Genomic DNA, 27,635 nt, shown 5'->3' with positions numbered 1-27,635 from the left:
CAGAGGAGAGAGCGGCCACGCTGGGGCCTTTCAGCCGCCGCTCCTCTATGGTTTAGCAGGCGCTCCCTAGTGGATGGGAGGTGTGTGTGATGCCGAGCGGGAGCGCGGAGCTCATGAAACAACGTTATTACAACAACGTTATTAAACAACACTTTAATGGTGGACAACGGGGCAAGGAGGCGGGGATGGGCTCATATATTAACTCTGCAATAGCCTCTGTAAGGGACAGTGAAGGGCTGGCGGGCACTCGCACGACAAAGGCTCCATGGGGGGCTCCGGCGCCATCACAGACCCACGAGCAGAGAACACGGTACAGACACCCAAGTGTGACTACACGAGTCCTCCGGGCACGGCAAACAGACCCTTCCCGATGCACATCCCTGCACATCCCAGGGATCCCGGGGCCTGACGTGCAGAACGCTCGGGCTTTGCAAATAAATGCAAACACGTTCCCATAGAGCAGTCATTTTGGCAATAGTATTAGCAAGCAATATGCTTGGATATCCGATTTCCACTGGTGTCATCGCAAACTCTTCTTTGTTGGGCAACAAAAGGCCATTTGCAGCATTCTGGAAGAGAGAAACAACAGCCTCAGGAGCAGGATCCACTCATGGGTGCCAACGAAGGGTTTTAAAGCAGCCATGATACAGAAAATGACAAGAAATAAACCATGTCCCAGCACCTGGATGATGGGTATCCAGCTCCTACTCTCACTCAATGCTTCTGATCTTGTTTTTTAGCACAATAGACTGCTCTTACATAGAAACTAGTCTTTAAGGGGTCATTTTTAATAAGAACCATGGAATGGTTTGGGTTGGAAGGGACCTTAAAGCTCCTCTAGCTCCAACGGTGCCACGGGCAGGGACCCCTTCCACTGGAGCAGGTTGCTCCAAGCCCCTGTGTCCAACCTGGCCTTGAACACTGCCACAAAGAGAAGAGAGGTCTCATGTTTCAGCACAGGGGTTTGCTGCAAGGGAGATGGAAAATCATCCAACGCATCAATGGTTGCGTCTGCAGCACAACCCCGGGGTGGCAGCTTTGGTTTCCAAGCCGACAGCACATGTGGCTGCTTTTAGCTCCCCTTCCACAGGCTCATGGCACGTCCCAGAAAGCAGCCAGGGAGCGGCTGGGCTCAGCTCTGCCTTTCCACATCCCGTGTCAAGGCTCCCCGTGGGGACACTCAGGAACGACTCTCCCAAGTGGCTGATTGTGCCTTTGCTGAAGTAATCCCGTTTCCAGCGCTCGGGAAAAGGCTTTCTGACAAAGAACCTCCCATAGCAGCATTGTTCTGAGGAGCTAAAGCCACTGTGAAGGAGACTGCAGGCAGAACGAGCGTGCCTGGAGCAGCCAGGCCAATCCATAGCACAGGAACCGCACGAGCAGGACCACAGGAGCTCACCCCATCCCAAACTGAAGCACAAGGTCTTACCTGGAAATCATTAATGTCCTTAGTGAGAGGATGATGTGTTCTGAGTCACCTGCAACAGCCCGGAAACACAAGGGTCAGCTTTTAGCCACCGACTGCACCTCAACCCATCCCCGCTGGGCTCCCAGCAGGAAGACAAGGAATGTTCAGGGCCCAGAAAGCAGCACGAGGGCAGGGAAGCAGCAGCCTCTCCTTCACTGCTGTCCCCACTGCCGGACTGCTCTGCGCTACACAGTGGTTATTAACTGCCTTCAAGCACTGCTCTCTCAGCAGGGAGCCCCATAGTGTGTATTTGACACCTGAACACCATCACCCCTGTACAAGAAGACCTACCTATAACCTGTAAAACAGACAAGCCACCCTTCCCCATGGCAGGCACGACCCACAGCAACAGTAAGAGTTGTGGAACAAAGAGCAAGGTAGGAAAGTGTCTTAAAGAGAATGAGGAGCACAAGATCCCGATGGGTGAACACAGAACCCCACAGCATCAAACCACACACGAGCAGCCCAGGAGGAGGTGGCAGAGATGAATGAGCAGGGTCTGAGGAGCACAGGACACGCAGGACATCAACAGCCAAAGCATGGAGGGTGAGAGCAGCAAGGACAACCCCATTGTCCCCATGGACTGAGGGAAGAGCAGGGACAGTGCCCGCGGCTGCTGCGAGCCTGCAAATGCCCATAAGAGGGAGCAAGGGACCAGGCCCCAGGATTAACCAAACCTCCAAGGGGCAGATGCTCTTACCTGCGGATGACCTTTCAGATTGGCTGGCGTTTTATAATCCCCCTTTAAAACCTATGGAAAAGAGAACACTGGAGTGACCCTCCTGGGGCAGCAGCTCTACCAGCATCAGCAAGTCCACCTCATGAACTGTGTCCCATGTCCCAGTGCACCTGAACCTGCTGAAATACCCTGATGGGTGTCTGTCCTGCACAAAAAAGCAGGTTTCCCCTGTCCTGACTGTGAGCAAAGACAGGGAGCAGCATCCTGCTGGGGCAGGGAACTGACACAAGCCATTCTCTGCTTCCTCTCTTAGCCTGGAAGGGGAGAGTATTTTGTCTTTAGCATCAAGCCAGTTCTCCAAATTCACTGGAAGGTCCACGTCAGTGACCCAAAGAGCAAACCCAAATCACAAGCACTGTCACGGGGCTGCAAAGTCCAGCCTCAGGGAGGAACCTGGTCCACCCCAAAGCACTAGACATCCCCTCTGTTCCATTCCTGCTGTCTGTGGCTCTGCAGCTTCTCCCTGCCAGCTCTGCCCCAGGACCATGAGTCAATCCTCACAAAAACGGCTGCTTTTGCCCAGACGCTTTACGAGCCTCCACTCGCCCTCCTCACAGGAGCAGGCAGTGGCTGGTGAGCTGTGGGCACAGCACAGCCCGTGGCTGCTCCTGCACCCCCAGATAACATCATCCAACCGGCAACTCCCCCCAGGGCTGGAGCAGGGCTGGAGCAGGGAGGGACAGAGGTCAGTATCGGCCACAACAGAAGAAACCAGCACCAGCCCCACAGCACAGGGAGCACCATCAGCCGGAGCCGCGCCAGACTCCAGCCGTTTCAACATCACCCCATTGAACTGCGTGCCCGTGCTCCCACAGGAAGAAGCTGCTTCTTCCCCGCTCTTTCCTGACAGCTCAGCAGCCCCTTTGGCTCCAGAGGGCCCTGGGGTGCACAGCCCCACGACACTCACTCTGTGCGTGTTGTTGACAACCAAGGGGTCGGGGTGGCCGTAGTTGGGGGGGTTGGCGTAGGGGTCATAGCCGAGCCTTGCCAGCATGGGTGCGATGTGGGCCATGTCCTGCAGCACATCCCCCGGGATGTGCCCGATCCACTTGGATAAGGCCTCCATGTTCACCGGCTTGATGACCTGGTCTGTTGATCTCTCTATCCTGGGGGAAACAGTAAAGGAATAAAACAAGATGCTAAGGTTGGATTTCACACACAGGCTGGGATCAGACACAACAGCCCTTGGCTACGTTCACCAGTGCCCCCCAGGCTGGGTCCCCTGTATGGGGGCATCATCCCACACTGGGGTTGGGGTGTGAAAGAGGAGTAGAAGGCAGCAGAAGACAAGCACCCTGAGCCAGCCAGCAAGGAGGGAGTGCTGGGGTGTGCCTCTGCAGAGCAGGTATTGCTTTTACCCTGCAACACCAGCACCAAAGCTGGCAAGCTCTGCTGCTCACCCCTGAAAGCTCTTTATAAGCAGCAAAACTAATTGCTCTAAGAAGGTATTTGTGGAAGGGTGGAGAAAAGAGGCATTAAAGAGCTCGTGTTTCAGAGCAAGTAGTTCCTGTCAAATTAGAGAGCAACAACTCTGTGCTGCCAAGATGGATTAATAAAATGGTCACCTGCTCCTGCAAGCTGCTCTGGTGGGTACAGAACATAAAACCTCGTGCAGTAAAACTGGATGTGCTGCCACTTCTGGCCCTGGAAACCATGCCCAAACACAAGCAAAGCCCCTTTGCCCTCAGTTTTAGCCTTAACCTGCTCTGTGTAAGAAAATGCTGCTTGAAAAGCTGAGGCAGGAGCCGAGACACCCACTTGGACAGCGACACCCCACCGGGCTTCCCGATGAGCTCCTCGTGGTGCAGCACCGTGTCGCTCCAGGAGATGTCCAGGAACTTCATGATGGCGTGCATGGACTGCTCGGGGTGCAGCACCAGCTGCTCGTAGTAGACGGGCAGGCAGCGGGAGCGCCCGATCTCCAGGCACTGCGAGTACATCACCTCGATGGCTTTGTTCCACTTGGTCAGGCAGTCCCGGTAGCTGCTGAGGTCGAAGCCCGCGATGGTCACCTTCCGTGTGATCATGGAGTGGACGGAAGCGCGGCCGTCTCGAACCATCAGGAGGAATTTGGAATTGGGGAACAGCCTGGACAGGTACACAGAGGACTTCAGCGTGAAGGGGTCCTTGTTGCACAGATACCGCGCCGGCTCGCCGTGCTTGGCGATCACCTCCAGGATGAAGGCCTGCATAGCAGCGTCCAGGACCTGGTCCGTCACCCCCGCCTCATCCAGGCGCATCTTCTCCCGCCCCGACTTGGACCACGCCTGCCGCATGGCCAGCACGCGCGGGATGATGCGGGTCTCCTCGCCGCAGCGCACCTCGGGGTGCGCGTCCAGCATGGCCCTCATCAGCGTCGTGCCGCTGCGCGGGACCCCGCCAATGAATATCAGCGGCATCTCCTTGCTGTACCGGTACTCGACGTGGTTGGAGTCCATCATGACCAGCTCCTCGCTCTCCGGTCTCATCAGCCTGTGCCTCCGCTCGCTCAGGACCTGCTGGCACTCCAGGACCTGCTGGCCGAGGTGCAGAGTCACCATCAGGGCGACCACCGAGCCCACCACCAGCAGCACCCTCCTCATGGTGACCCGCATCCTCTTCTGCTTGCACAGGCTGGTGACCACGCTTCAGCTCTCAGCTAGCAAGTGTTCATCCCAGCAGGCATCTGCAAGAGAAACAGTGTGGTCAGAGGAGCAGGAGCCCAGCCCAGCCCCTGTGGCACCTCAGCATCCAGCCCGGCTCCTCCAGGACGCTGACACCATCCTGGGCTTTCATCACCTCTTCCACTTATCAGCAACTTCCAGGCTAGGTGCCTCTGAAGGAGTAATTAAAGTCTGTCTCGGAGCACACCCAAAGAGAGTATTGCTGGGCAGTTTGTGCACCCAGAAACACGGGTTTGCTGCTGCAGCAGAGCCATGGAGGGGCCATGCAGCCAGTCAGTCCTCACAAGAAAACTCTTTACAGAGAGCCCGTTCCATCCTAGATGAAGCCCCAACCCTCCCTGCAGCTCTCCTGCCTTCCCAAGCCGAGCTCAGCACCATCTTCTCACTTCCCTCAGCATCTCTCTCCTCCCTGTGCTTTCCTCAGTTTCAATGTGCTGGCACAGGGGAGCGGGAAAGCCGAAATAAGAGAAAACCAAGAGCACCTCATGCAAGTTTCAAGTGTCTGAGTCAGGAGAAGCAGTCACCCATGAGGACAAAACGCTGCGAGAAACTAAACCATGTGAGCAGCAGCACGGAGCCAGCGCTGAGCGCCCTTCCCCCGGAGAGCGACCTTACACAGAACCCGGGAAGACCTCATCTGGCGCCGAGAGCCTTTGTTCTGCGTCTCGCTGGGCTGCGCAGGAGGAAGCCGCAGCTCCTCAAGCCGCTGCCCCAGGCCCCCCGCGAGGGCTGGCACCGCTTCCCGCCCGCCCCCCGCTCCGCCTGTGCCGCAGGTTTTGCAATCCTGCCCTGGGCTCTCCATGGATTTCAAGCTCTCTGGGATTATGTAGCCGGGGCAGGCGCTGAGTGGAGCCCAGGAACAGAGCGTCCGTGCCCTTTCTTTTGCTGACAGGCCAAAACCAGCTTCAAAAGCGGCTTCTTCTCCTCTCAACTCCCTCCATGAAAGAGCACATTTAGCAGCAGATGGGGTGACGGCCCTTTGGGGCAGGGAACAGGCAGCGAGCAGGCAGGGTGCAGGCAGGAGAGCCAGTAGCCTCCCTGCCCCAGCCCTACCTGCCAGCACAGGCAGCCCAGAACCATGCAGGTGCCCCAGGACTCGCTCCATCCCCTTCCAGCCCTGACATTCTGCTCCATCTACCCAGAGTGGGAAAACGCCAGCTCCCCACCATCACCCGCTCTGTGTTATCCACTTCTGCTCATACCATCCATCACCATGACTCAGGTAATGGGCCTCCGTACACCCAGGTACATGTTTTTCCCATCCCAGCAGCAAATGAACAGCATCACCAAAGCAATTTCTGTGGCTCTTTAGCAGCACTGTGAACATCCTGTTAAACAGGATGCCAACTGCTTGGGTGACATACCAAGGTTAAACAGTCTCAAGCACATGCCCATATACTACATAAAAGTCAAAATGTCAAGTGCTGGTCCATCTGGTCCATGCTGGTCAGGCTGGACAGGGCTTGGAGCAGCCTGCTCCAGTGGAAGGTGTCCCTCCCCATGGCAGGGGTTGGAGCTGGATGAGCTTTAAGGTCCCTTCCAGCCCAAACCAGGCTGGGATTCTGGGATTTGCTTAGATGTAAATCAGAGGGAACAGCAAACAGTTCTGGCATTTGGGCAGCACCAAGTACAGAGTCAGACCCATTAAAAAGACAAGCACTGCTCTGCTCCTCCCCACCATCTTCATCTGTCTCAGTCATGGAAGTTTACTGAAACCTTCACCCTAAAAACAACTGCAAATGCTGCAAGACCCATTCCAATGCCCAAGTCCGTTCCAGTCCATGTAGTGGGGGCAGTCAGGATTTAAGGCCAACTGGAACAGTTACAGTCAAGCAGCCCAAGCCAGGCTGCCTCGCAGGGAAGCTCTGCAGTTCAAAAGGGAGGCTGGGAGCACAGAAGTGCTCTGTTCTCTGCATGCTTCCAGGGAGCCTTTCCCACCAAGATGTTCCCAGCAGCCATGGGAGGGAACAAAGGGACCCACTCATTTTGCTGTGTGAGGCAGGAGGCTGGATGGGAGCCGGTGGTACCAGCTCTGCACCTACCAGCACAAAGCGGTGTGTCCCTGGGGATCATCCTGCCCACTGGGGAGCCACAGCTCCCCCCATGGACTGGCCGTGCCAACAGCATGGATGGGAAGCTTTGGCTCTGCTGTGGGACAGCAGGAAGGCAGAGAGGATGCTGCTGACATTGGGGAGCAGAGCTTCACCCTCGTGCCATGCTCCAGCCTCTCCCCATTGCTGCAGCACACACTGCTCCTGCTGCACAACAGCCCTGCTCTGCCTCCAGCACAGCAGCCATAGGCACTGGGACGGCTGAAGCAAAGCAAACCTCTTCAGTGGGATCACTCAGGTCTACCTGAGCAGGCTGAACAAGCATCCAGGAGTGTGTGTCCATGAGAGTGCTCGGCACGGTCTGCGGAGCAACCACCAACAATCCCAATTATTTCCAACTCTTTTGTGCAATCTCCATTAAGAATTCCCCAGAATTTATGGGTCCTATTAGTCTGTGAGGAGAGGGATGACCAATTGCCTCCACAGCAGATATTCTGGGGGAAAACAGCACGGCACAATGAGGTGGCACAGCTGTCTGATCGGATGACATTGTGGTCCTTCAGATGCCCAAGCCGCATGTGAGAGCCCTCCACTCCTGCAGGAATTAGGGAGCTCTCAGAGCTTCATCATGGCAGGAAAACCAGTGCAGCTGGTGATGGGGAGCAGAAATCACAGCACAGCAGCCAACTGAGGCCCTGAGTGCAGCAGGGAAGGGCCGGTATGGGAGCAGGGAGCATGGGGAAGATAGAGCCGGTGGGGAAGTGGAAGCAGAGCAGTGACAAACGAGCGCACAAGAGGTCTGACAGGCACAAAGTCTTCCCATTTCACATGCGGACGGGACATGAGCACAAACAAGGCTTCAACCCTGTCCTGTCAGCTTGCAAAGGCGATGCAATATTAACAGGGCAGCAGTGGTGGGGTGGCAGACGTATGAAATATTCCTGCACCTGCAACCAGCACCACAAGGGAACCAACTGCTCTGGGATGGACCCTCCAAACACGCTTACCTCTCCCCGGTAAGTCCATCTTGCTCTAGCCAAGCTTCATGCTGAAACACCGGTGGCCACGAAAATACCTAATGGGGGAGAAAAGACACAATGTTGATTTGGTTATCACACACATCTGTGTGTGCTGGTGGGGGATGTTCTGCTCAGCACCTTCCCCTCCTGCCCACAGCCCCGCTCTGAGTACAGCGGAAGGGTGATCCCAGTGATCCCTGCTCATGGTCAGTGCTGGGAACCAGACGCAGCATGGGCATGCCTTCAGCTTGGCACTGGCACTGCTTCACCACAGCAGCATTCACAGGGTTAAGCCAAAAGACGACAGGGAGGGAAGTGGGAAAGCAGCTGCTCCTTTAGGAAGTGAAGCCTCCTGGAAGGGAGCAGCCTCAGGACAGCAGGAGCATCGGGGATGTTCAAACCCCAGGGGACAACAGTCCGGACATGGCACGTTTCCATCATATACAAGTGACCGGCACAAGAGCCCGTCCCAGAGGAAGCAGCTCCAGACTCGCCTGCTGCAGCTTTGGTACGAGTGCTGGAACTGAGCAAAAGTCAGGCTATGGACAGAGCCCCCGAGCAGTAACAGCAAGAGGAGATGGGGCCCAGAGGACTCTCCAGGAACGGCAGGTCACAGGGATGCCAACCTCAGCACTCGGAGCTGCCAGGACCTCCCTGGCTCCAGCCCAAGGAGCAGAGCTCTCTCCAGCCTCACCACCCGCTGAGGACCCCCTGAGCATGCAGATCCCTGCAGCAGGGAACACTGGACTGGATGCCAGGTTTCCCACAAGGATACGATGTCTGCACCCACAGGTGGGATAAAGCAGGAGGGTTGGCACCCTGCTCCCAGCGTGTACATGGGACCGCAGGCTTGTCATGGGCTGCTGTGGCTGGGCCCTTCCCACAATCAGCTCCCCCTGGATGCACGACAGCATCCCGGCCTTGGAGGTTGTTTTTGAGAACATTTCAAGCACGGACACTAATTGTTATTCCAGACACCCAAGTCTCCTCCTCCCCTGCCCGGCTGCCACTGAACGCCACAAGGCCACTTCAGCACTAATTGGAAACCAGAGGGAAACTCCACTCAGCACGGACTTCACCGGAGCTTATCCACAGGGCACGCATCGCCCTCCTTCCCTGCAAGGCTTCCTGCTCAACACCATTCTGGCCTCCATCAGCCATGGGACCCCAGTCCCGGACAAGGCTGCAGGTCTGCAGAGCAGCAGCTGCATCCCCCGATGCCCTTCACCAGCACCGCAGTGATCTGGTGCACGGAGCTGGGGCGGTTTGGGAGCCCAACCCCGGACACGCTGCTCCGGAAACAGCTCCAGCTCTCGCCCATGCACAGGCACAAACACACGCTTGCAGACTTCCTGCCTGCTGTGCAGTGCGCCATCAACTGCAGCGTGCAGTGCACCATCGCCTGCAGCGTGCCATTGCCTGCAGTGTGCAGTGTGCCATCACCTGCACTGTGCCATCACCTGTAGCTCCGTGGTCACCAGCAGCCAGCACAAACCCACTGCAGCCTCCACCTCCTCCTTCACCTGCAGCTGTGCAATCAGTGCTGGGAGCAGCTCCATGTCGGTGGAGCCAGGAACCATCTGCAGGGGTGAAGCAACATCTCGAGTCTGTTACTTTAGAGCAGCGAAGTGTCACAAACAAACAACAAAACCGGTTTCCACAAGAAGCTCCAGATGATCAAATAAAAAGCCTTTTTCATTAAACCCTTCCCAGAAATGACTGCTGTTAACTGCAACTTCCCCAAAAGACGTAGGTGTGGCCTGGAAAATTTGAGCTCAAATCATTGGTGCTTCATAAAAGCACGAGGAACTGCAGATGTCTCTGTGGTGGGACAGCAGCAGAAGCTGTGGTCAGCAAGAAATAACCCAACAGATCTAAGCTCACATCTCTGCAAATCAGCAAAATCCAGTGACTCAATTGAAGGTCTCCAGCTCATCCACACAATGAACACAGCTCGCCTGAGGGTGCCCAGAAGCGCTGGCACCTCCAAGGGCAGCAGCCGCGCTCCTCCTGGCCTCTCCTGGTGGCATCTTCTAATGTGCCTTTCAAAGCCCCAATGCCTCTAAGCAGGACAGAGCTGCTCATGTCGCGAGGAGGCAGGAGCAAACTGGAGAGGGGTCAAATGAGCCCTCAGGGAGGAAAAACGGGAAGAGCTGGCAGGGCCCGAGGAGCAGGAAGGGAACAGCTGCTGGTACACAGACACACGGGGTGCTTCTCCATCTCAGTTTCAGAGCAGCTGGAGCAAAAGCGGACCAACACATGTTAAAGCACTCACCAGGAAATGGACGAGCATCCTGGGAAGCAGCGAGCATGGCACAAACACCGATCTCTGCTTGCTGCTTGCACGGCTGAGATTCACCCCAGCGTGACACCAGCCCTGGTGCACAACCCACAGCTCCTTGTTCATCCCCAGCATAAGGATGGATCCCAGTGGGATCATCCTGCAAGAGCAGGGTCTGACCCACCCCCCAGTTTGCTGCCACCCCAAGTGATGCTGCAGCGCTCAGGAGCTCTGTACAAACCTCTGCTGCAAGTGAGTGACAGCCCGAGGCTGTGAGAAGAGCCCACTTCTGCGTGTGCGAGATTGGCTGCTGGATGGCACCCACAGCACTTGGAAGGAAGAAGCTGCTCTCAGCCCACCAAGGGGTGAGAACAGCAACATCGAGAGCAGAACAGCTTCTGCTTCTGAAAGCTAAAGATGCTCCAGCTTTCATAAAGCTAAACTGCAGGCCACAAACCCCGGTGCTTCCAAGGGTGGCGAGACGCTGGAACACGCAGCCCAGAGAAGCTGTGGCTGCCCCATCCCTGGCAGTGTTCAAGGCCAGGTTGGACACAGGGGCTTGGAGCAAGCTGCTCCAGTGGAAGGGGTCCCTGCCCGTGGCAGGGGTTGGAGCTGGAGGAGCTTTAGGGTCGCTTCCAACACAAACCAGGCTGGGATTCTGTGATTCCTGAAGCCAAGGTGACTGGTGAGGGTCTTCCACTAAAGACCATTTTTCTCCCAAAGCACAATGGAGGGATATGTGGAATTTATTCTTTCTGCTGAGTACCTACAAAAACCAACCAGCAGAATCTGATGCCCTGAGGATTGCAGCTTCAAACAGCAGCTTTCAGGCAAGGCTGAGGTGGAATTCCTGAGCCACACAGTGCGTTCCCATCGCGGCACCCCGGCACGGCACCCCAGGAGAGCTGGCCAGGGGCACACACAGCGCGCCAGCCCGCTTTAACGGCTCTAAATCACATCAACAGACATTTCACAGCACAAATCTCCTGTTTGTTTATTGCCTCGGGGCTGTTATGATTAGAAAAACATTTTATTATCCTGCTTAATGCTACAGTATTCCTGAAACAATAAAAATCCCACCAATTTACAGCATCTTCTCCACCCCCCTCTCGTTCCAAGCACAGCAATGGCATTTTATCGTCCCGCGATGGAAACCACAGCATTCCCAATGCCAACCTCTCTGTAGGGCAACAGCTTTTGTCTCAAACTGGCTTATTAATTATGAAATGCCTGAAGTGAAAGCTGCTGGCAGGAGACGGTGATGGAGGCACCCACTGTACCCACCGCATGCTGCAAGGCTCTGGTAAAGCCAGGAGGGAAGGGGCCCACCTTGTACCCCCCTGGATCGAGGAGCAGGGTTGGGAGGTGCAGCAGGGTGAGGGGATACAGGCAGGGAAGGGAGAATGCCCCCACACTGCTCTGTACCACCAAGGATGGGTACCAGAGCTGGAGGGGGGTCTCTGACCCCCTCTCATCCCCTGGATGAGGATCGGCACGGTCTCCACTAAAGCTCAGTGCTCTAGGGTCACCTCAGCCTTTTCATCAACCCACAGCTCCAACTCACAGCTGCAGCTCTTGTTAAGTACTCTGCATGGCTGCCTCTGGGGATGAAGGCGCCTGCAGCCTCGGGGTTCATTCACCACGCTCAGTGCGGAGACAGCTCTTCCCTCCCAAAACAGAACAAAGATTCCCCGTGTGAATGTGGGTGGTCAGAGCCCAACAAGCAACAGGGAGAAAGAGAAGAGGAACTGCTAGAAAAAAACCCTAAGTATCTTCAAAAGCAGTATTTTCCCCATCCACACGCCAACCCCTGAGCCTCAACAAGCTCCATTCTTGCACGCACAAAGCTGGGATTTGCAAATAAAAGATTGTTTCTGCAAGAGAAACCCCAAAACCTCAAATTTGCTTAAGAAACAAAATCAAAGTATTTTATTTCCCCATGCAGCAGCACCAGCCATCCCCCGAGCCGCAGGCACGGCCTGAGGAGAGGGTGATGTGGACCGCTGCATGCCCTTGTGAGCCCCACTGCCTGCATCCCTGCTCTGCTCAGCCCTATCCCTGCTCCCATGGCTGCTAGTGTGGTGGGTACATGGTCCTGAGCACGGACCATGGCTCAGCCAGGCTCAGCACATCAGCTGCCACAAGAGCAGGCACTTGGTGTCTTCCCAAAGCCAGTCATTTTGGGGAGGGCACAGAGTGCTGCCCAGCACTGACTTCAACAACAGTGGATACGTGGCTTCCTGCTCGATAATGTGCAAAGCCCATGTGCGGGCACAGCCCCAGCGAGGACACGCAAGCCCTGGTGAAGCCATGGATGGCAGAACAGGCACCGGGTCCTTCCGAGAGGCACTGCTCTGTAACACAGATTACCCTGCACAGCACATCCGAGTGCTTCACGGCTCAGTTCCTGTCTGCAGAGCCCAGCTGCGAGCTCTGCTGCCGTTTACATCTGCAAGCACTGGGCCACCGAGGGCTGCCTCTGCATGCTGACCTTGCTCTGCCACAGGACCCAGCACGGAGCAGGAACGGGAGCACTGGAGAACCCCAGCTGCTTCCCCCTGCCCCACCGCAGCAGCCCCAGAGCCAGAAGTCCAGCGGTCATTTCTCCATGGAGCAGCACCTCGGGGATGCAGCCGGTTGTGGATTCCCCGTCTGGGTTTGGGCTCACTCAGCAGGGAATGCACGATGGAACCAGCCACTTGCTTCACTTCCGAGCACCACGCATTGAGCAACCTCTGCTGCGGGTGCTGGTTCTCATCTGCAGACCCTGCGAGGATCTGCTCCTGGTGGGATCTCCTGCATGCTGCACGGCACCTATGGGCAGTGCTGCAGCCATGCTCCTGCCTGCACCCGCATGGTGAGACCAGTGCAGGAGGATGGGGATGGAAGAGAGTTAAAAGAAGCTTAATTCACCGTTAGATAGGATTTCTTGTGACATGGAGGCAGACAAGGGTTTGAGAGAACTGCACTGACTAAAGGCTTCAAACAGGCAGATGACAACACAGCCTCACACTTGCTGCCCGCACTCAGAGGGCTGTGAAATCCGAAGGGGAACATGCTCTGCTGAGGCTTCCTAACACTTCACAAATTCATCAGGAGATGCTTCTGTGCAGCACAAACAAGACCAACAGCCAAGTGGTTGTTTTCTCTCTCCAAAACATCCTCAAGAGTCGCTGTATTTCACAGCGTTCCAGCCATCCCGCACATCCCTCCAAGGCTCAGCTCAGCCCATCTGCAACACAAACTGCTTTTGGAAGGATCTTCTTAAAATAGCACAGAAATTGCCAATACCATTTGTAAAACCTCCAGGCAGAGGAGGCAGTGGCACCGTCCTGGTGAGCTGCATCCTGGGGAGACCCCACGGCAGCTCCTGCCTGGGACATCGCACCAGTGCGGAGCGTGCGATTCCACCCGTACCCCCTGCAGCAGTGTCCCTAATGTGGCTGCAGCACCGGCTCCAGGCGATGTGGGAAGGACCTGCACGGCTCAGCCACCGCTGCAGGGCACGGTGCTGCTCACCCTGAGCAAAGGGCTTCAGAATGGATGCACCACGGTGGTGGCTGCCCTGGCTTGGCTGACACGCCATCAGATGTTGAGGGATGGACCTGGCTCTCATGGCTGGGCCCAGCAGTGATGCTCCATGTTCCGGAGCAGCCAGCCACTGCTTCCCTATGGAACAGCGTTGCCCAAACACCCGCACAGGCACAGAACTGACCCACAGAGCACAGGAGGCTCAGTGCCCCCTGTACCCACAGCACCCTGCAGGCAGCACAGCCCATCTGCTCCCACTGGGTGCCACATGCACAGGCTGCAGCCGGGCACCATCACAAATCCACACTGAGGACACATCCAAACCTGCGCTGGTTCTCACTAGGCTCCCCACGTGCGCGCTGCGGTGTTCCCAGAAAAGCAACGTCAAATTTGGAACCCTGTTAGCACGAATCACTTCAATCCCTCCAGTCGCCCTCGCTCGGCTCCTGAGCATGAGCACGGCCCAGCTGTGCGAAGGGGAAGATGCATGAGGGGGTTTCAAGCTGTGAGGTGTGTTCTGGACAGAGCCCACACATGCAAACACACACAGCAAGGGACGGAACAAAGCCTTCTGCAATGCAAACCATGTCCTTCCCGTGGAAGGCTGCAGCCCAGCCTGTGCTGCTGGCCGTGGCAGGGACGGTGATGCTGGCCATGAGTCCTCGAGCACGCTGCAGGCACAGCATGGATCTCACATCCCCACCACGCAGCACCTGGGCATGGCAGGGACAGCATCGGTGCTTTGGGTGGGCTGAGGCACTGACAGAGCCATACAGGAGCCCTGCCAAGGGACACACGCTGCAGCCCCCAGCAGAAGCTGCTGCACAAAACCTGCCGGGCTAGAAGTTGAGGCTGATGCTGAATAAGACCCACAGGAGCAGCCACTCACCCAGTGCTCACTTGCCCAGGAGGCCTGGATGGATGCAGACAGTCCCAGCCCGTGGGTGCCTCCCAATGGGCAATGCGCCTGGGCCCGCTCCCGCACTGCTGTCCTGTGAGGCAATACACGGGTGCTGAGGCTGGGGCTGCGCTCCCAAAGGGGTACAGAGGACACTGAGGGTGAGCGGAGCATGCCGGAAGGCAGGAATGAGGGGAAAAAGCTAGTACATGGAGCAGCCAGCACTGAGCACCCTGCACTGCACGCTGTGCACGCTGAGCTACACTACCCATGCTGTGCACTGCACTGCACGCATCCTGCACCGCACTGAGCACCCTGCACTACCGTCTGTGTGCTGCACAGTATGCACCCAGCACCGGGCACCCTGCACTGTGCTGCACGATGAGCACCAAGCGCCCTGCGCGGCCCTCCACACACCCCGCGCTGCATGGCACCGAGCAGCCGGCACCGAGCACCCCGCACCGACCGCTCAGCACCGTGCCCCGCTCGCCGCTGCCACCCCCCCAGCGCCGCGCACCTTGACACCCACCGAGCTCCGGGCTCCCGGCGCCCGCACCGCCCGCTACCGAGCGCCGCTACCGAGCACCGAGCGCCGCTACCGAGCACCGAGCGCCGCTACCGGCCGCCGCTGTCACCTGCGCCCGGCGGTGCGGCGGGAGCGGCGGAGCAGCCCGAGCCGAGCCGTTCCCCGCCGTGCCCCCCCCCCCCTTTCCTTTCCTCCGCTCCGCTCCACTCACCGGGACCGGGACCGCGGCCGCCGCCGGCCCGGAGCGGCGCGAGACGCGGCGACGTCACGCGCACGGCGGTCCGGGATCCCCGCGCCGCCCTCGCCCCGCGCATGCGCCGCACCGCCGGCGACCGGGAGCGCGCGCGGGGGCGGGGAGCCGCGGCCGGTAACGAGGCGGGAGCGCGGGAAAGAGGAGGCCATTGACGCGGAGCCGGGCTCCAATGGACCGCAGTTACCGCGGGTGATTGATTGGTGACCGCCGGCAGCGCCGGTGCACACCGGCACCACCCCCGCCGTGATCCCGCCGCTCCCGGGACCCCCATCACGCCCTTCCCGTGTGTGCTCGCTGCCTGGGAGCCGATCCCCTGGGAAACCGCCCCATCCCACCGGGAGCAGTGGCCCCCCCACCCCGTGTGTCACCGACCCCGGCAGCTCGAGTCTTCTGGGGTTTTTAATTGCCTCACAAGGTCAAGTACATCCCGGGAATGTGCCATGTACAGGGAAGGAAGGTGCCGCGCCGGAACCCGGCAGCGCCCGCGGCACGCTCAGTCGGAGGGCACATCGGGGGTGACAAAGGTGCCCTTCTGGTCCCACTGCATGTCCCGGATGCGGCGGATGGACTGGATCTGCGGCTGGAAGGCCGACCACTCGTTCCAGTGTCGGAAGTCTCCGGTCTCAAACAGGTACTGGTAGCCCCGGTAACCGGGGTACTGGTACCCGACCCAGCTGCAGGGAGAGCACACAGAGCAGCCCTGAGCCCCCGCTGCCACCCCGGTGATGGCTCCACCACCGAAGGCTGCCCTGGAGCCCGGTGCTTGGGATCAGAGCCCGGAGCACAGGGGGGCTGGCAGGAGCCCACTTACGTTCCACTGGGCACCTGCACACTGCCCACACGGTCGCAGAAGCCGTACGCCCAGAGGCTGGGCACGTCATCCTCCTGGATCTCCATCTTGTTGCCCTTGAAGTCAGCAGACTCGTACAGGGAGATTTTGTGGTCCTCGGCCTCCTGCGGAAGACAAGAAGCGGGCTCTGGGTCGTGCAGCGCGGCGCGGAGCAGTGCGGGTCCTGGCCAGACCCCACTGGGTGCTTCTGCTCCCCCCCCACTCACCATTTTGATGGGGCGCATGGACATGAAGCAGTCGCTCCGGTAGCTGCTGGACCAGGTGTCCCAGCGAGGGTATTCCCCCTTCTCCAGGATGAACATCTCCCCGCGCATGTTGGCCTGCTCGTAGGCCACCCATCTGGGGACATGGGGAGGACAAGACCGTGGGTCAGAGGCACCAGCAGCTCTGCTCCTGCTCAAGCTGAGGGGTGCCAGAGCCGGGCTCCCAGCACCCAGAGAGACTGCGGGTGTCAGGACTGGTCCCACCATCCTTTATGGCACGTGCAGAGCTGGCAGCACAGCGCAGGCAGGCTCTCACTGGTGCACACATGCAAGGCCTGCAGCAGCCAGCAGCATGCCCATGGTGCTGCCCGTGCTCATCCCAGGCAGCTATTGTGAGCCCTGCACGCTGCTCACCCCAGACTTGCGTTATCACTTTGCTTTCCCTGTTGCCCCAGGGAGCTCAGGACAGGGCTGCCCAGGCTGTGCAATCCTGGCACGCTCGCATGCTTGGCTGCACAGCCGCAGCCAGCTCTGGCACTCATCCTGTTCCCAGGGTGTGGGCACGAGGAGCTTGTTCCTCTGCAATGTCACCTCTTCAGCAGCGCCACGAGGTGCTGCTGTGCTGTGAAGGTCACTAACACAGGGCTCCGAAAGCCATGGCACCGGAACAGCCCTGTGTCCCCCTTGGAGGGGGTTATACCTGTTCTGCAGGCGCCAACAGGTATTTTCCTAATGGCAGGAGCCGTGCCAGGGTGGCACAGACAGCACAACCACACACTGACTTCTGAGGCTCAGCTTGGTTGATTCTGCTTTTCTTTCCCTAAGTAAATCTGTGGGCACAGTCTCACCACTGATTCTCAAGGACACTCTGAGGACCCCAGTGACACACAAGTGCTCTGTTCTCCAAGTTTCACCCTTTCCATACCGAGTGCAGCTGCCTGCCCATCACACCCGAGCTCCTTTGGGGTGCACCATCCCCTCTTTGTTTCAAGAAGAGTTGGATGTTTTGGCTTCTCAATAAAGAACTTGTTACTGGTGCTACTTGGTGTCATTCAGGGTGGTCACAGGTCACCTTGCCTAGTGTGTGAGGGCAGGCTGTGTCCCATGCATCCTCCTCACAGCACTGGCTGCCCTGCTGCTGCTGTGCTGCCTTCCTGGGCATGGTGCTTCCCTGGCCTTGGCCACCAGCCTGGTCCAAGGCACCCACATCATTTCACCCTGGCTGCCCTAAAATCTGCAGTCACATTTCACGGTCAGTTTGAGATAGCAGATCTAAAGGATGCCTGTCCTTGGCCTCTGCCTTTGCCTCTAGTGCCCTTTGCTTTGCAAATGGCCCTGGCATCCTCCCCCTGTCCGTGCCATCCTGCACCCCCCAAAGGAGACCCAAAGGAAATGCCCCCACACATTGTGCTGTGCATGGGGCTGCTCCCCAGGACCACGTCCCCACCTCCCCAGGGCATCCCCATGGCCACGGTCCCCCCATGGCCAGGGTCACTCACGGGCCGGAGGTGACGATGACGCTGCGCACCCGGTCGAAGCCGCGGTCCGCCAGGTTCGTGCACTCAGTGGTGAACTCCATCTGCCTGCCCTGGAAGTTCTCCTGCTCGAAGACGATGATCTGGGGCAGAGGGGAAGGGTTGGATGGGGACAGGCAGGGCAGCGGGGTGCTGTGTGTCCCTGCATGGACCCTGCCCACATCGGCCCCAGCTGCACTGCGAAGGAGCTGCTTCTCCAGGAGTCGCATCCGTGCCATGGCCTTTGCTGCCTGGCACTTGCAAAGTGTCACCAGAGGCCTTGCCTTGCTCGTCCCCAGCCCTGCTGCAGTGCCTTGGTGACACGCTGCCCTGGCATCACCCCGGTGGTTTGATGCTGGCCCTGTCACTCACAGCCTCCTTTCCCAGCACCTGGAGCAGCCTTGGGCCCCTGCATGGAGGGAGGTGACCGGAGGCACCCCTAGTGTTAGATCTGGGGGGAGCATTTCCAAAGCCTGTGCTCCCCAATGAGCCATCCCAGTCAAGAGCCACCCAGAGCATCCCTCCTGCAGCAGCCCCACAAGCTGCTCCCGTCCTGCTCTCGGAGCAGGATCCTTCCTGCTGGGACACCAGAGATCTCCTTCTGCCCAAGTACCCCAAAGATGCTGCCACCACCCCTCACCCCCAGCCGTGTCGCCGCGCGTGGGGAGCAGCAGGGCTTACCCTGAAGGGTTCTGTGGAGGGCTCCTCACCCTTGCTGTTAGCGAGGGGAGCAGGGTCGACGGATGGAGCTGGCGCAGGAGCCGCCTTCTCCTTCTCCTCTGCAGCCTGGCCGGGAGCAGCGGGTTTTGTGGTCTCAGACATCGCGGTGTTGGGTTCAAGTCTGCGACAGGGAGGGCACCAGGCAGAGGTGCCAGCAGCAGGTTAGAGGGGAGGCACGGATGCGGGCACCCACCACCCTGCCCTCGGGTCGGTCACATTGGGATGGGGGGCTCAGCAGTGGGGTGGGAACTGAGGCAAGGACAGGAACTGCTGGGGGGTTCTTCTGCAGGTCCAGGCAGTGGCCGTGCCTTTGCCAGGAGGATGGTGGGAGGTGCTGGGTGTCCACACTCTCCTCATGCCCTGAGCATGGTCCCACCGCTGCAGGGATGCCCAGGACCAGCCTCAGTCTGGCTGGATGCCCAGGACTGCCCTCAGTGGCCAGGCTGGGCACTGGTACCATCCCAAACAGGGGGTGTCAGGGACCCTGGCTGGGACACAGGGGGTAGGAAGGTCGGACAGGGTTGCTGAGCCCCCCAGTAGTCACCCAGTAGCAGGTGGGGGTCACCAGTGGTGCTGGGATAGGGAAGGGCAGTGGGATGCTGAGCCCAGGATGCTCCCAGACACGATGACCACGGCAATGGCCATGGCTGAGCCCCTGCCTTTCCCTCTCCCCGCCTCGGGTCCGGCTGCAGCCCGGTGACTGTGTCCTCTTACCTGGGCAGCTGCTGGTTCTTGTTGGAGTGAGCGGGCTTGTGTTTCGGGGCGCAGCGAGGCCCCCACTTTATAGCCTGGCAAGGGCAGACCCCGGGCGGGCGCACAAAGGAACTGCCAGCTCATCAGTGTCTGCGCGCCCGCCCAGTCATCACATCCTGCAAAGCGCTGGGCGAGCTGGAAGCCTCTCCCCGGCCCCGTGCCCAGTCGCTGAACCCAGCACTTTCCTTTGTGCCCGTGGCACAACAGAAGACCTGACCCTGCCACTTTGTGCCTCACGTGTGGCCGCCCCAACAGGGCATATATAGCCCTGGAGCAGCCCAGCACGCCACCCTCCCTGCCCGCTGCACCACATGGGCACCCAGCTCTGGTGCTGCTGCAGCCGGAAGGGTGCATCGGCCCCATGCCTGTGTGGTGCCCACTCTGACAGCCACACTGTGCCTGTCTCTCCCCTCCAAATGCTCGGTCTCTCACTCTGAACATCACTCCGTACCCGCAGATGGCCGATGCGCTGCCCTGAAGATGCCAGGACATGACTAAAGTGCTTTGAGATGCTTCAAGAGTTGGCCCATTTCATTCTTTCCCATCCCTAGTTCTGCCATCATTGCACTGTGTGGTACCAAACCCCGTGCAGGTGTCAGTGCCTCAGTGCTGTCTCAGGAGGGCCATGGGGTGTCTGGCTGGGGACACTGAGCACTGCCCCTGCAGGAGCACATCTCCTGCACCCCACATCAGGGGACTCCTCGGGGGGACCTTCCACCAGCTCCCAGTGAGCCTCCAGCCACTGCTCTCCCTGTTCACTGCTGTGATCCTGTGCATTGGGTAAATACCCACACGCTTGTTTCCTCCTGGTCCGTTCCAGTACCCGCAGCCTCCCTCAGCACCAGCACTCGGGCTGGCTCTTCACCACCGGCAGCAGCAAAACACCCAGGTCTGTGTATCCAGAAAGCCCTCAGTTTTGCCATCATCTTTCACTCCCCTCAAGTGCCAACCACCAGGATCCTGCTGCAGCCCCTGAGCCATTGTCCAGGATCCTGAACCAAAAGCTTTCACTGATCCCTTCTTTCCTCATGGTTTTAGGGGGCTGTGCCCTCGGTGGGTGCTGCTGCCCCTATTCCCCTGCTCCCACGGCTGCCTCGCACTGCTTTGGCTGTTCCGCTAAGGACGGGGCAGCCCAGGGCATTGTCCCTGTGATGGTGCTGTGGAAGGGCTGACAGCAGGGATCTGTCCTTGTCAGCCCCCCAGACACAAAAATCTCTGCCCTCCCCACTAAGCATCCCTGCCCCTGGCTTTGGAAAGCCTTTGCACCATCCCATCCTGCATCGTTCCCTCTCTGCACTGTCCCCTCCTGCACTGTCCCACCGTGGCACAGAGGGACACAGGGGAGGTGCAGCTCAAACCCAGGGACGAGCTGCCCCAGCCTCGCTGCATGGCTGGAGCTGGCACAGCTCAGCCCCACAGGCACTGGCACAGGCTCCTGCCCAGCACAAGGAGTTTGTTTTGCCCTGGTGAGTCCTTCTGCATGCACACCTGCTGCTGCATCACTGCGTGCACACCTCCTGCTGCTGCATCACTGCGTGCACAATTCCAGCTGCTGCATCCCCTGCCCGGCACTGAGCAGCACCACAGGGACACCAGCCACAGCCCGGGCTCCCCACAGCCACATCCTGGTGCTGGAGCACACTGCAGTGAGCTGCAGTCTCTGCACTGATGGCCAAGCTGGGTTCAGCTGGGGCCACAGCAATCGGCTTGTGCCTAACACACATTTGCTGGGGATGCAGATGTTGGGGACAGCCCCACTGCAGCCGGTTGCATGGGAGCCAGCGGTGCCAGGGCTGGAAGGAGGATGCTCCAGCTCAGCCACTCCACAGATCCCTGGCAAACACTGCCCCAAAACACAGCCCTACCTGGGAACACAGGAATTGCCACCAGGCTCAGCAGCCTCCTTTCACTGCTGCCCCATTGCTGCCCTGTTCTGTGGGTGTCTCTGCAAGGTGCCAGCCCCTGGAGCCCTGCACGCACCCAGCATGACCCTGGGATGGTTTGGGGATGGTCACCAGGAGCAAAGCTTGAAGGTATTTAGGTACCCAAAGCATGGCTGAGGCAGGATCTTCCCAGGTCCCTGTGCAGAGGCAGGAGGAGGCTGCAGCACTTCCCAAGTCCTGATCTCCAATGCAGCCCCCCAATGCCTTTGCAAACCTGCCCCTTGCTCTCCTGTGCCCCATGTCCCCACTTACTCTGATGCTCCACGGTTGCTGTGCTCAACCTGCAAAGAGCTGCCCCTGCTTTCACAGAGAGCTGCTCTGCCATAGCAGATGGAGCTGGAGGTGCAGCTTTCCTCCTGCTTCCCAGCAATGCAGGTGAGGAAACCTCCCTCCCAGACAGGGCATGGGCAGGGTCCGTGGTCCATGGGGCCAGGGCAGCAGGAGCTGTGGTGTCCCAGCTCATCAGCATCGCTGCAGCATCGCCTTTGTTCTGCCAGGTCCCTCCTCCCGCCATGTGCTGAGTTAGGGGTTTCCATAATGCTCCTCTGGGCTCTCATCTAGCTGCAGGCTATAAAAACCCAGCGAGGCTGCGGGACATGTCACCCCCCGGGCACCAGCGCCTCGAACAGGGAAGCACAGGAGCCACATGGATAGGGGAGGATCTGGGAACCAGGGCTGGGTCCTGTGGCCAGGATGGGAAACAAGGAGATGGGAAACAGCTGGGGATGGGCTGTGGCACTGCTCTGCTTTCACACGTGTCTGCACTGGGAATGGTGGTGGGGGACCAGGGGACATCGCTGGCCATGGCAGGGTGCTGCTCCTCAGCATGGACATGCAGCAGCGTCTGCAGTGCTCCTGGCTCTGCTGGATCTGCTGGATCACTGGAATCTACTGCACAGGGATTGGCCTGGACAGATCCCTGGGAACAGGGACCAGGAGTCTGCCCTGTCCCATCCCAGGGAGCAGGAGTGGCCCTGGGCACGGGCAGCGCGCTCGCACTGCTGCAGGGATGGAACGTGCAGGGTCTGGGCGGGCTTTAACGGTCCCATTCCCCTGGCAGAGCCGCCATGACCCACCACAGCAGGAGCTCCTCCGGACTATGGAAGGTATGGGAGCATCAGCAGGACTGGTGACACCGCCTGAGCCCCATGAACCCCTGTGCATGGGGCTGCAGTGTCTGCCTGGGGCCTCTGCACCACGGAGCCCTCTGACTCCCTCCATCCTCCCCAGATCGTGGTGTGGGATGAGGATTTCTTCCAGGGCAAGAAGCACGAGTTCACCACCGACTGCTACAGCACCGCGGAGCACGGCTTCAGCACCGTCCGCTCCTGCAAGATCGAGAGCGGGGCGTGAGTGGGGACTGGGGGGGACAGACCCTGTGATCTGGTGGAGAGGGGTTGGAGGATGAAGGTCCCCAGGGTCTTTTGCCACCCAAGCCATGCGGCTGTCTCCTCTAAGCGATGACCACATCCCTACGGGGTGCTCTGGGTGTGAGCAGGGTGGTGGGTGCTGCGGGGGTCTCACCTCTCTCCTGCCCCACAGATGGGCTGGCTTTGAGCACTGTGGCTTCCAGGGGCAGCAGTTTGTGCTGGAGCGCGGCGAGTACCCATGCTGGGAGGCGTGGAGTGGCAGCAACGCCTACCACGTGGAGAGGATGTGCTCCTTCCGCCCCATCGCCTGCGCCGTGAGTGCCCCCGTCCCGGCTCCCCACTGCCGGGCTGGTCCTGGAGCCCACCACTGGCTGGGGTCGTGCACCAACACCGTGCCCCTCTTGGTGCCAGGACCACGGGCGCAGCAGGCTCATGCTCTTTGAGGAGGAGAACTTCCAGGGCAAGCGGGGGGAGCTGAGCAATGACTGCCCCTCGCTGCCCGCCCTGGGCTGGGATGGCAGCGCCGTGGGCTCCTTCCTTGTCCGCTCTGGCGCGTGAGTACCCAGGGGCTTGCACCCTGGCAGTGTTCAAGGCCAGGTTGGACAGGGATTGGAGCAAGCTGCTCTAGTGGAAGGTGTCCCTGCCCCTGGCAGGGGTGGGAACTCGATGAGCTTTAAGATCCCTTCCAACACAAACCAGGCTGGGATTCTATGGCACACACTGGAGCTGAGGATGCTCTGGTGCCCCATGCCCGCGCTGACCGCCACTCTCTGCCTGCCGCAGGTGGGTCTGCTCACAGTTCCCGGGGTACCGTGGCTTCCAGTACCTGCTGGAGAGCGACAGCCGCGCCGGCGAGTACAAGCATGTGCGGGAGTGGGGCTCCCATGCACAGACAGGACAGGTCCAGTCCATCCGCAGGGTCCAGCAGTGACCACCGGCACCACCGTGACACCAACCGCACACCCTGGGCACTGTGTCGACCATGGGGCAGCAGGGGCAAAGCTCAATAAAGACGCAGTTGTCCAAGGCGCTGGCACTGGGGAAGGGGTGCAGGGGGCATGTGGCTGGGGGGGATGCTGTGCCTGAGGACAGAGCAGGGGCCCTGCAGGGAATGTGTTCTGGGGCGGGGGGGGGCCAACCACCGTTTTCTGCCCCTGCAGCCAGTGCATGCATCCACATGTCCCCATTGCAGGCAGGAGAAGCCTCTGCCCAGCTCACATACGGAGATGCAGTGAGGTGCGATGGCCCGATCTTGGCCCTGCTTGACCCCGCACAGTGGTCAGCCTGGCTGCTGTACCCACACATCCTCAGGGGCTCTGCAGAACCCATCTGGGTGCACTCATGCACACCCCTGCACTCACACCAGCTTGCAGCACCCACCAGCCCCGCAGCACCTCCCATGCCCAGGGCAGAGGCAGGCAAGCAGCCAGGACAGGCCGGCACACAGCCAGGAGAGCAACGTGTGAGCCCAGCAGCTGCGGAGGATGGAGGCAGGAGGATGAAGGATTCAGGATGGAGGATAAAGAACGGAGGATTCAGGATGGAGGATGGAGGAGAGAGGATGGAGGATGCAGGAGGGGGAGATGAAGGCTGGAGGAGGGGGCCTGGAGGAGGGGGCTGGAGGAGGGGGATGGAGGTGGGGTTTCCGGGCCGGCTCCTCCGGGGCGCTCCCGCACACAGACGCTGCGCAGCGGCCGGAGCGAGCGGGGCGCGGCGGCCCGAACCCCCCGTCCTGGAAGCCAGGTAGGGCCGCGCCGGGATTCCTCCGGTGCTTTCCGGGTGGGATCTGGGGTGCGGGGGGTGCAGGCGGAGCCGCCGGTGCCGCGGGCATCGCCGCGCGACTGCCCTCGGTCCAAGGAAAACGCTTTATCCCCTCCCCTCGGTATTCTAATTCCCTGGGTAACAGCAGGTCCCACGCGAACGCCCCGTCGGGTAGAGCCCCACGGGCACCGGCGCATCCGCAGCGTGGTCCCGGCCGGCGGGATGATGCCCGGTCCCCCCGGGCTCCGCCGGCAGCCCCGGCCCCGCTGACATGAACTGATGCTCCGCTTGTCTGTATCTGAATTTTATTTTTCAGAAACCTCATCAGGAATAGGGCTCGGGACAGGTAAATGGATTCTTGCCTCATTGCTCCTGGAAGGAAACGTAGCCAAATTCTGGCTCGCTTCTTTGTCTTGAAACCGCCATTTCCTCCTACACCTGATGATGTTAGGTAGGGGGTTAGAGGAGAGGCTGGGCCAGGCCCCCCCCAGCACAGCCCTTCCCTGGCAGATGCTGCCCGGCTCCTGCTGGGAGCCATTTTCTTGCCCTCATTGTCTCGCTGCCTTTTGTCTGTGCCGGCACCTCCTGCCCCTGGGAGCCGGGAGGAGCCCAAACATCCTCAGGTTTTCAGTCGCATCTGGGCTTTGCAGGGAGCTTCCTCCCTCTCCATCCCCCTTCTCCCGGGGCTGCCCAGCGTGAGAGCTGCAGACAAAGGGAGGCAGCGCCTGCGCCGCTGCTGCAGCACCGCAACCAGGGCTGTGCCGGAGCCTGCGCCGCGCCAGAGCCGGGGCTCAGCCACCGATGGCACCGAGGGATGGGCAGGGCCGAGGGTAGGGACACGTTGCCCATCCTGCGGGATCAAGGGTGTCCGGGTCCATATCCCAGAGATCCCCGCAGTGGAGCAGCCAGCACTGTGCCTGCAGTGTGGCAGGAGCACACGTGCAGCTTTCCTGCTGCCCTCATCTCCCTGCTCCTGCCTGCAGTGCTCCCCTCCATTCTCCTCCTCCTCACTCGAGGGGGGTTTTAGCCCCTGTTTCACTGCGGTGTGCTCTGCAATGTACGCGCCATCAACCCATGGCAGGAGACCAGGGCTGGCGATCGCTCACCACACTTAAGACAAGTGTTTGGTGAAGTGCTGCCTGCACAGTCTCCTGGGATGAGCTCCATTGCAGCCCTCATCCCGGCACACACATCCCACTGCCCCACCACAGGCAGGGTCTAGGCAGGGAACCCATCTTCCAGATGCTCGATGGCAGTTCGGTGCCTGTCACTGCCCAGCCCCACGGCAGCTGGTTTGTGAATGCTGCCGGGACATGCTGTCCCCACCTGTCCCCATGGGAGGCTTTGTCCTGCGACGTGCAGCCTCATCCATGGAGCAATGGAGCAGCAGGAGGTGGCTGAACCGCAGAGTCATCACAAACCCAGTTTCCGGGGACCTGCTGCCAGTGCAACCCAGTTAAACCACAGGGCAGGGGCAGGGGCAGTCCCTGCCCCCAGTGCAGGGACATCCATCAACAGAAAGTGACAGGGTTTGAGGCATTGCCACCATTTCTGGTGTGGTCCTTCCCAGTTCCCCCCCACACCTGCGAGCGCAGGAGCTGCCTGGATGCTGCACTTCCCCACGCTCCACTGTTGAAGGCGTCCTCTCTGGAGCTCCTCACCTCAGCAGGGATCTGGCCCTTCCATTGCCCCCGCTTTGGGCAGAGCCCGGGCACCCTGTGGGGACCAGGAGCGGTGCCAGCAGTGGTGGGGTCAGAGCAGAGGATGCTGCCTTGGGGCTTCAATCCCACCGGGATGGGGAGCCGAGGGAGGCTCTGCCTGCTCCTCCTGCCAGGCTCCCCCAGCGCGATGCCTCCCCTCGGCTCTGCGTTGCTCTCCCTTGCTGCGTTGGTTGCTTTCTTTTGCAGCTGCTAATGACTGACCTGAGGTCTGTTCACACACAGTCCCCTGCGCAGCCCCCGAGGCAGAGCAGCCACACAGGACAGGGGGACACTGCACAGCACCCGCATAGCTGGTGACCACAGGTAGGACCCGGGGAGGGGGACATGGATGATACCAGACCCTTGCTGTCCCCTGGTGACCTGGGAGGGCTCTGGGCAGTGGGGAGCTGGCCTTCCTCCCCAGGGATCCCATCATGGGCTCTCCGCAGGCTCCAGTGGGTCCATGGGGTCACAGCGTCCCCAGGGCCACCTGCATGAGAGGATGTGACCCCGTACGTGCCCAGTGGTGGGGAGGGGCCGCCACCGCGCTGCCAGGGTCTCACAGCATCTCTGCTCCCCAGGGGCACAGCCCCAGCTCCTGCCCGGTGCCCAGAGGGGAGCTGGGGCTCTGGCACCACCATCACCTCCCCTGCACGGATGCTGGAGCCAGGCCGGCCGGCACAGAGCGACCCCGTGCTGGCTGCCATGGGCTGGAGCCACGCGCCCGGGCGCTGCGGGGGACACGGCCGAGGAGGCGGCGCTGGGGACACCTGAGGACACGGGGCTGCAGTGCGTGGTTTGCTACAAGGTGCTGGGTCCCCTTCCCTCCCGCTGCTCCATCCCAGCCGGACCCAGAGCACGGGGCCCCCCATGCATCCCCCGTGGCAGTGGGCAGGACATGGGCAGGACGAGACCCATCCCCTTCACTGAATGCAGTGTGTCAGGAGGGAGAAGGGGAATGGGATGGGAGAGGAGCTGGCACAGCTCCTCAAGGAGACACAATGGCCAGAGCACAAAGGGACCATGGCTGTTCCCAGTGATCCTGCCTGTCCCTCTGTCAGCAAATCCCTGAGGCTTTCTGCTCTGGCAGTGCCATGCCCCAGCAGGGCCCTGTCTCTGTTCTGCTTGGAGAAAACACTTTGTGTGTGGAGCAGCTGGGAGCACAGGGAGGGACACAGGCACCGAGGTGCCCATGGCATGGCCTCTATGGGGCTGTGTGGGGTGACAGTGGCCCCATAAGTGGATATGACCATTGCGACCATTATCTACTCCAGTGAGCATCTCCTGAGCAGGCAGGAGGGCTGAGGGCAGACACAGCTTGTGACAGGCGTTACAGCCCCTTGAGGTCCAAAATAGAGAGGCTTCCTCGTGGGGAGCAGAGGGCACTTGTGC

At 59.9% G+C, this 27,635-nt stretch overlaps 3 protein-coding genes across 5 annotated transcripts; 1 reads left to right on the top strand and 2 right to left on the bottom strand.

The window, feature by feature from the left end:
- Positions 1-163: 163 nt before the first annotated feature.
- On the bottom strand, positions 164-15,464 carry TPST2 (tyrosylprotein sulfotransferase 2). 3 transcript variants are annotated; one of them, XM_080628710.1, is made up of 8 exons: positions 14,642-14,681; positions 9,401-9,520; positions 7,929-7,996; positions 3,966-4,872; positions 3,115-3,313; positions 2,169-2,219; positions 1,430-1,478; positions 164-569 (listed from the first exon to the last, which is right to left on the bottom strand). In XM_080628710.1, the coding sequence occupies exons 4-7, from the start codon at positions 4,799-4,801 to the stop codon at positions 1,449-1,451; spliced, it is 1,116 nt and encodes a 371-aa protein (XP_080484836.1). In that variant the 5' UTR covers positions 4,802-4,872; positions 7,929-7,996; positions 9,401-9,520; positions 14,642-14,681; the 3' UTR covers positions 164-569; positions 1,430-1,448. The 3 variants fall into 3 exon arrangements, with proteins under 3 accessions (XP_080484836.1, XP_080484837.1, XP_080484838.1); XM_080628711.1 differs by lacking the exons at positions 9,401-9,520; positions 14,642-14,681 and adding an exon at positions 15,388-15,464; XM_080628712.1 differs by lacking the exons at positions 9,401-9,520; positions 14,642-14,681 and adding an exon at positions 15,168-15,268.
- A 458-nt stretch (positions 15,465-15,922) lies between these two features.
- CRYBB1 (crystallin beta B1) lies at positions 15,923-18,818 on the bottom strand (the record flags this gene model as incomplete). Its single annotated transcript, XM_080628610.1, has 5 exons — positions 15,923-16,103; positions 16,241-16,383; positions 16,486-16,618; positions 17,982-18,100; positions 18,678-18,818. The coding sequence occupies 5 exons, from the start codon at positions 18,816-18,818 to the stop codon at positions 15,923-15,925; spliced, it is 717 nt and encodes a 238-aa protein (XP_080484736.1).
- Positions 18,819-22,479: 3,661 nt separating this feature from the next.
- CRYBA4 (crystallin beta A4) lies at positions 22,480-23,713 on the top strand (the record flags this gene model as incomplete). The annotated part of the gene is made up of 5 exons (XM_080628584.1): positions 22,480-22,518; positions 22,643-22,761; positions 22,955-23,096; positions 23,194-23,336; positions 23,566-23,713. 5 exons carry the CDS (start codon positions 22,480-22,482, stop codon positions 23,711-23,713), a joined length of 591 nt encoding a protein of 196 aa, XP_080484710.1.
- Positions 23,714-27,635: the final 3,922 nt, after the last annotated feature.

Source organism: Psittacula echo (assembly GCF_963264785.1).
Source record: "Psittacula echo genome assembly, chromosome: 13".
Classification (NCBI taxonomy): Eukaryota; Metazoa; Chordata; class Aves; order Psittaciformes; family Psittacidae; genus Psittacula; species Psittacula echo.
This window is presented reverse-complemented; position numbering and strand designations above follow the sequence as displayed.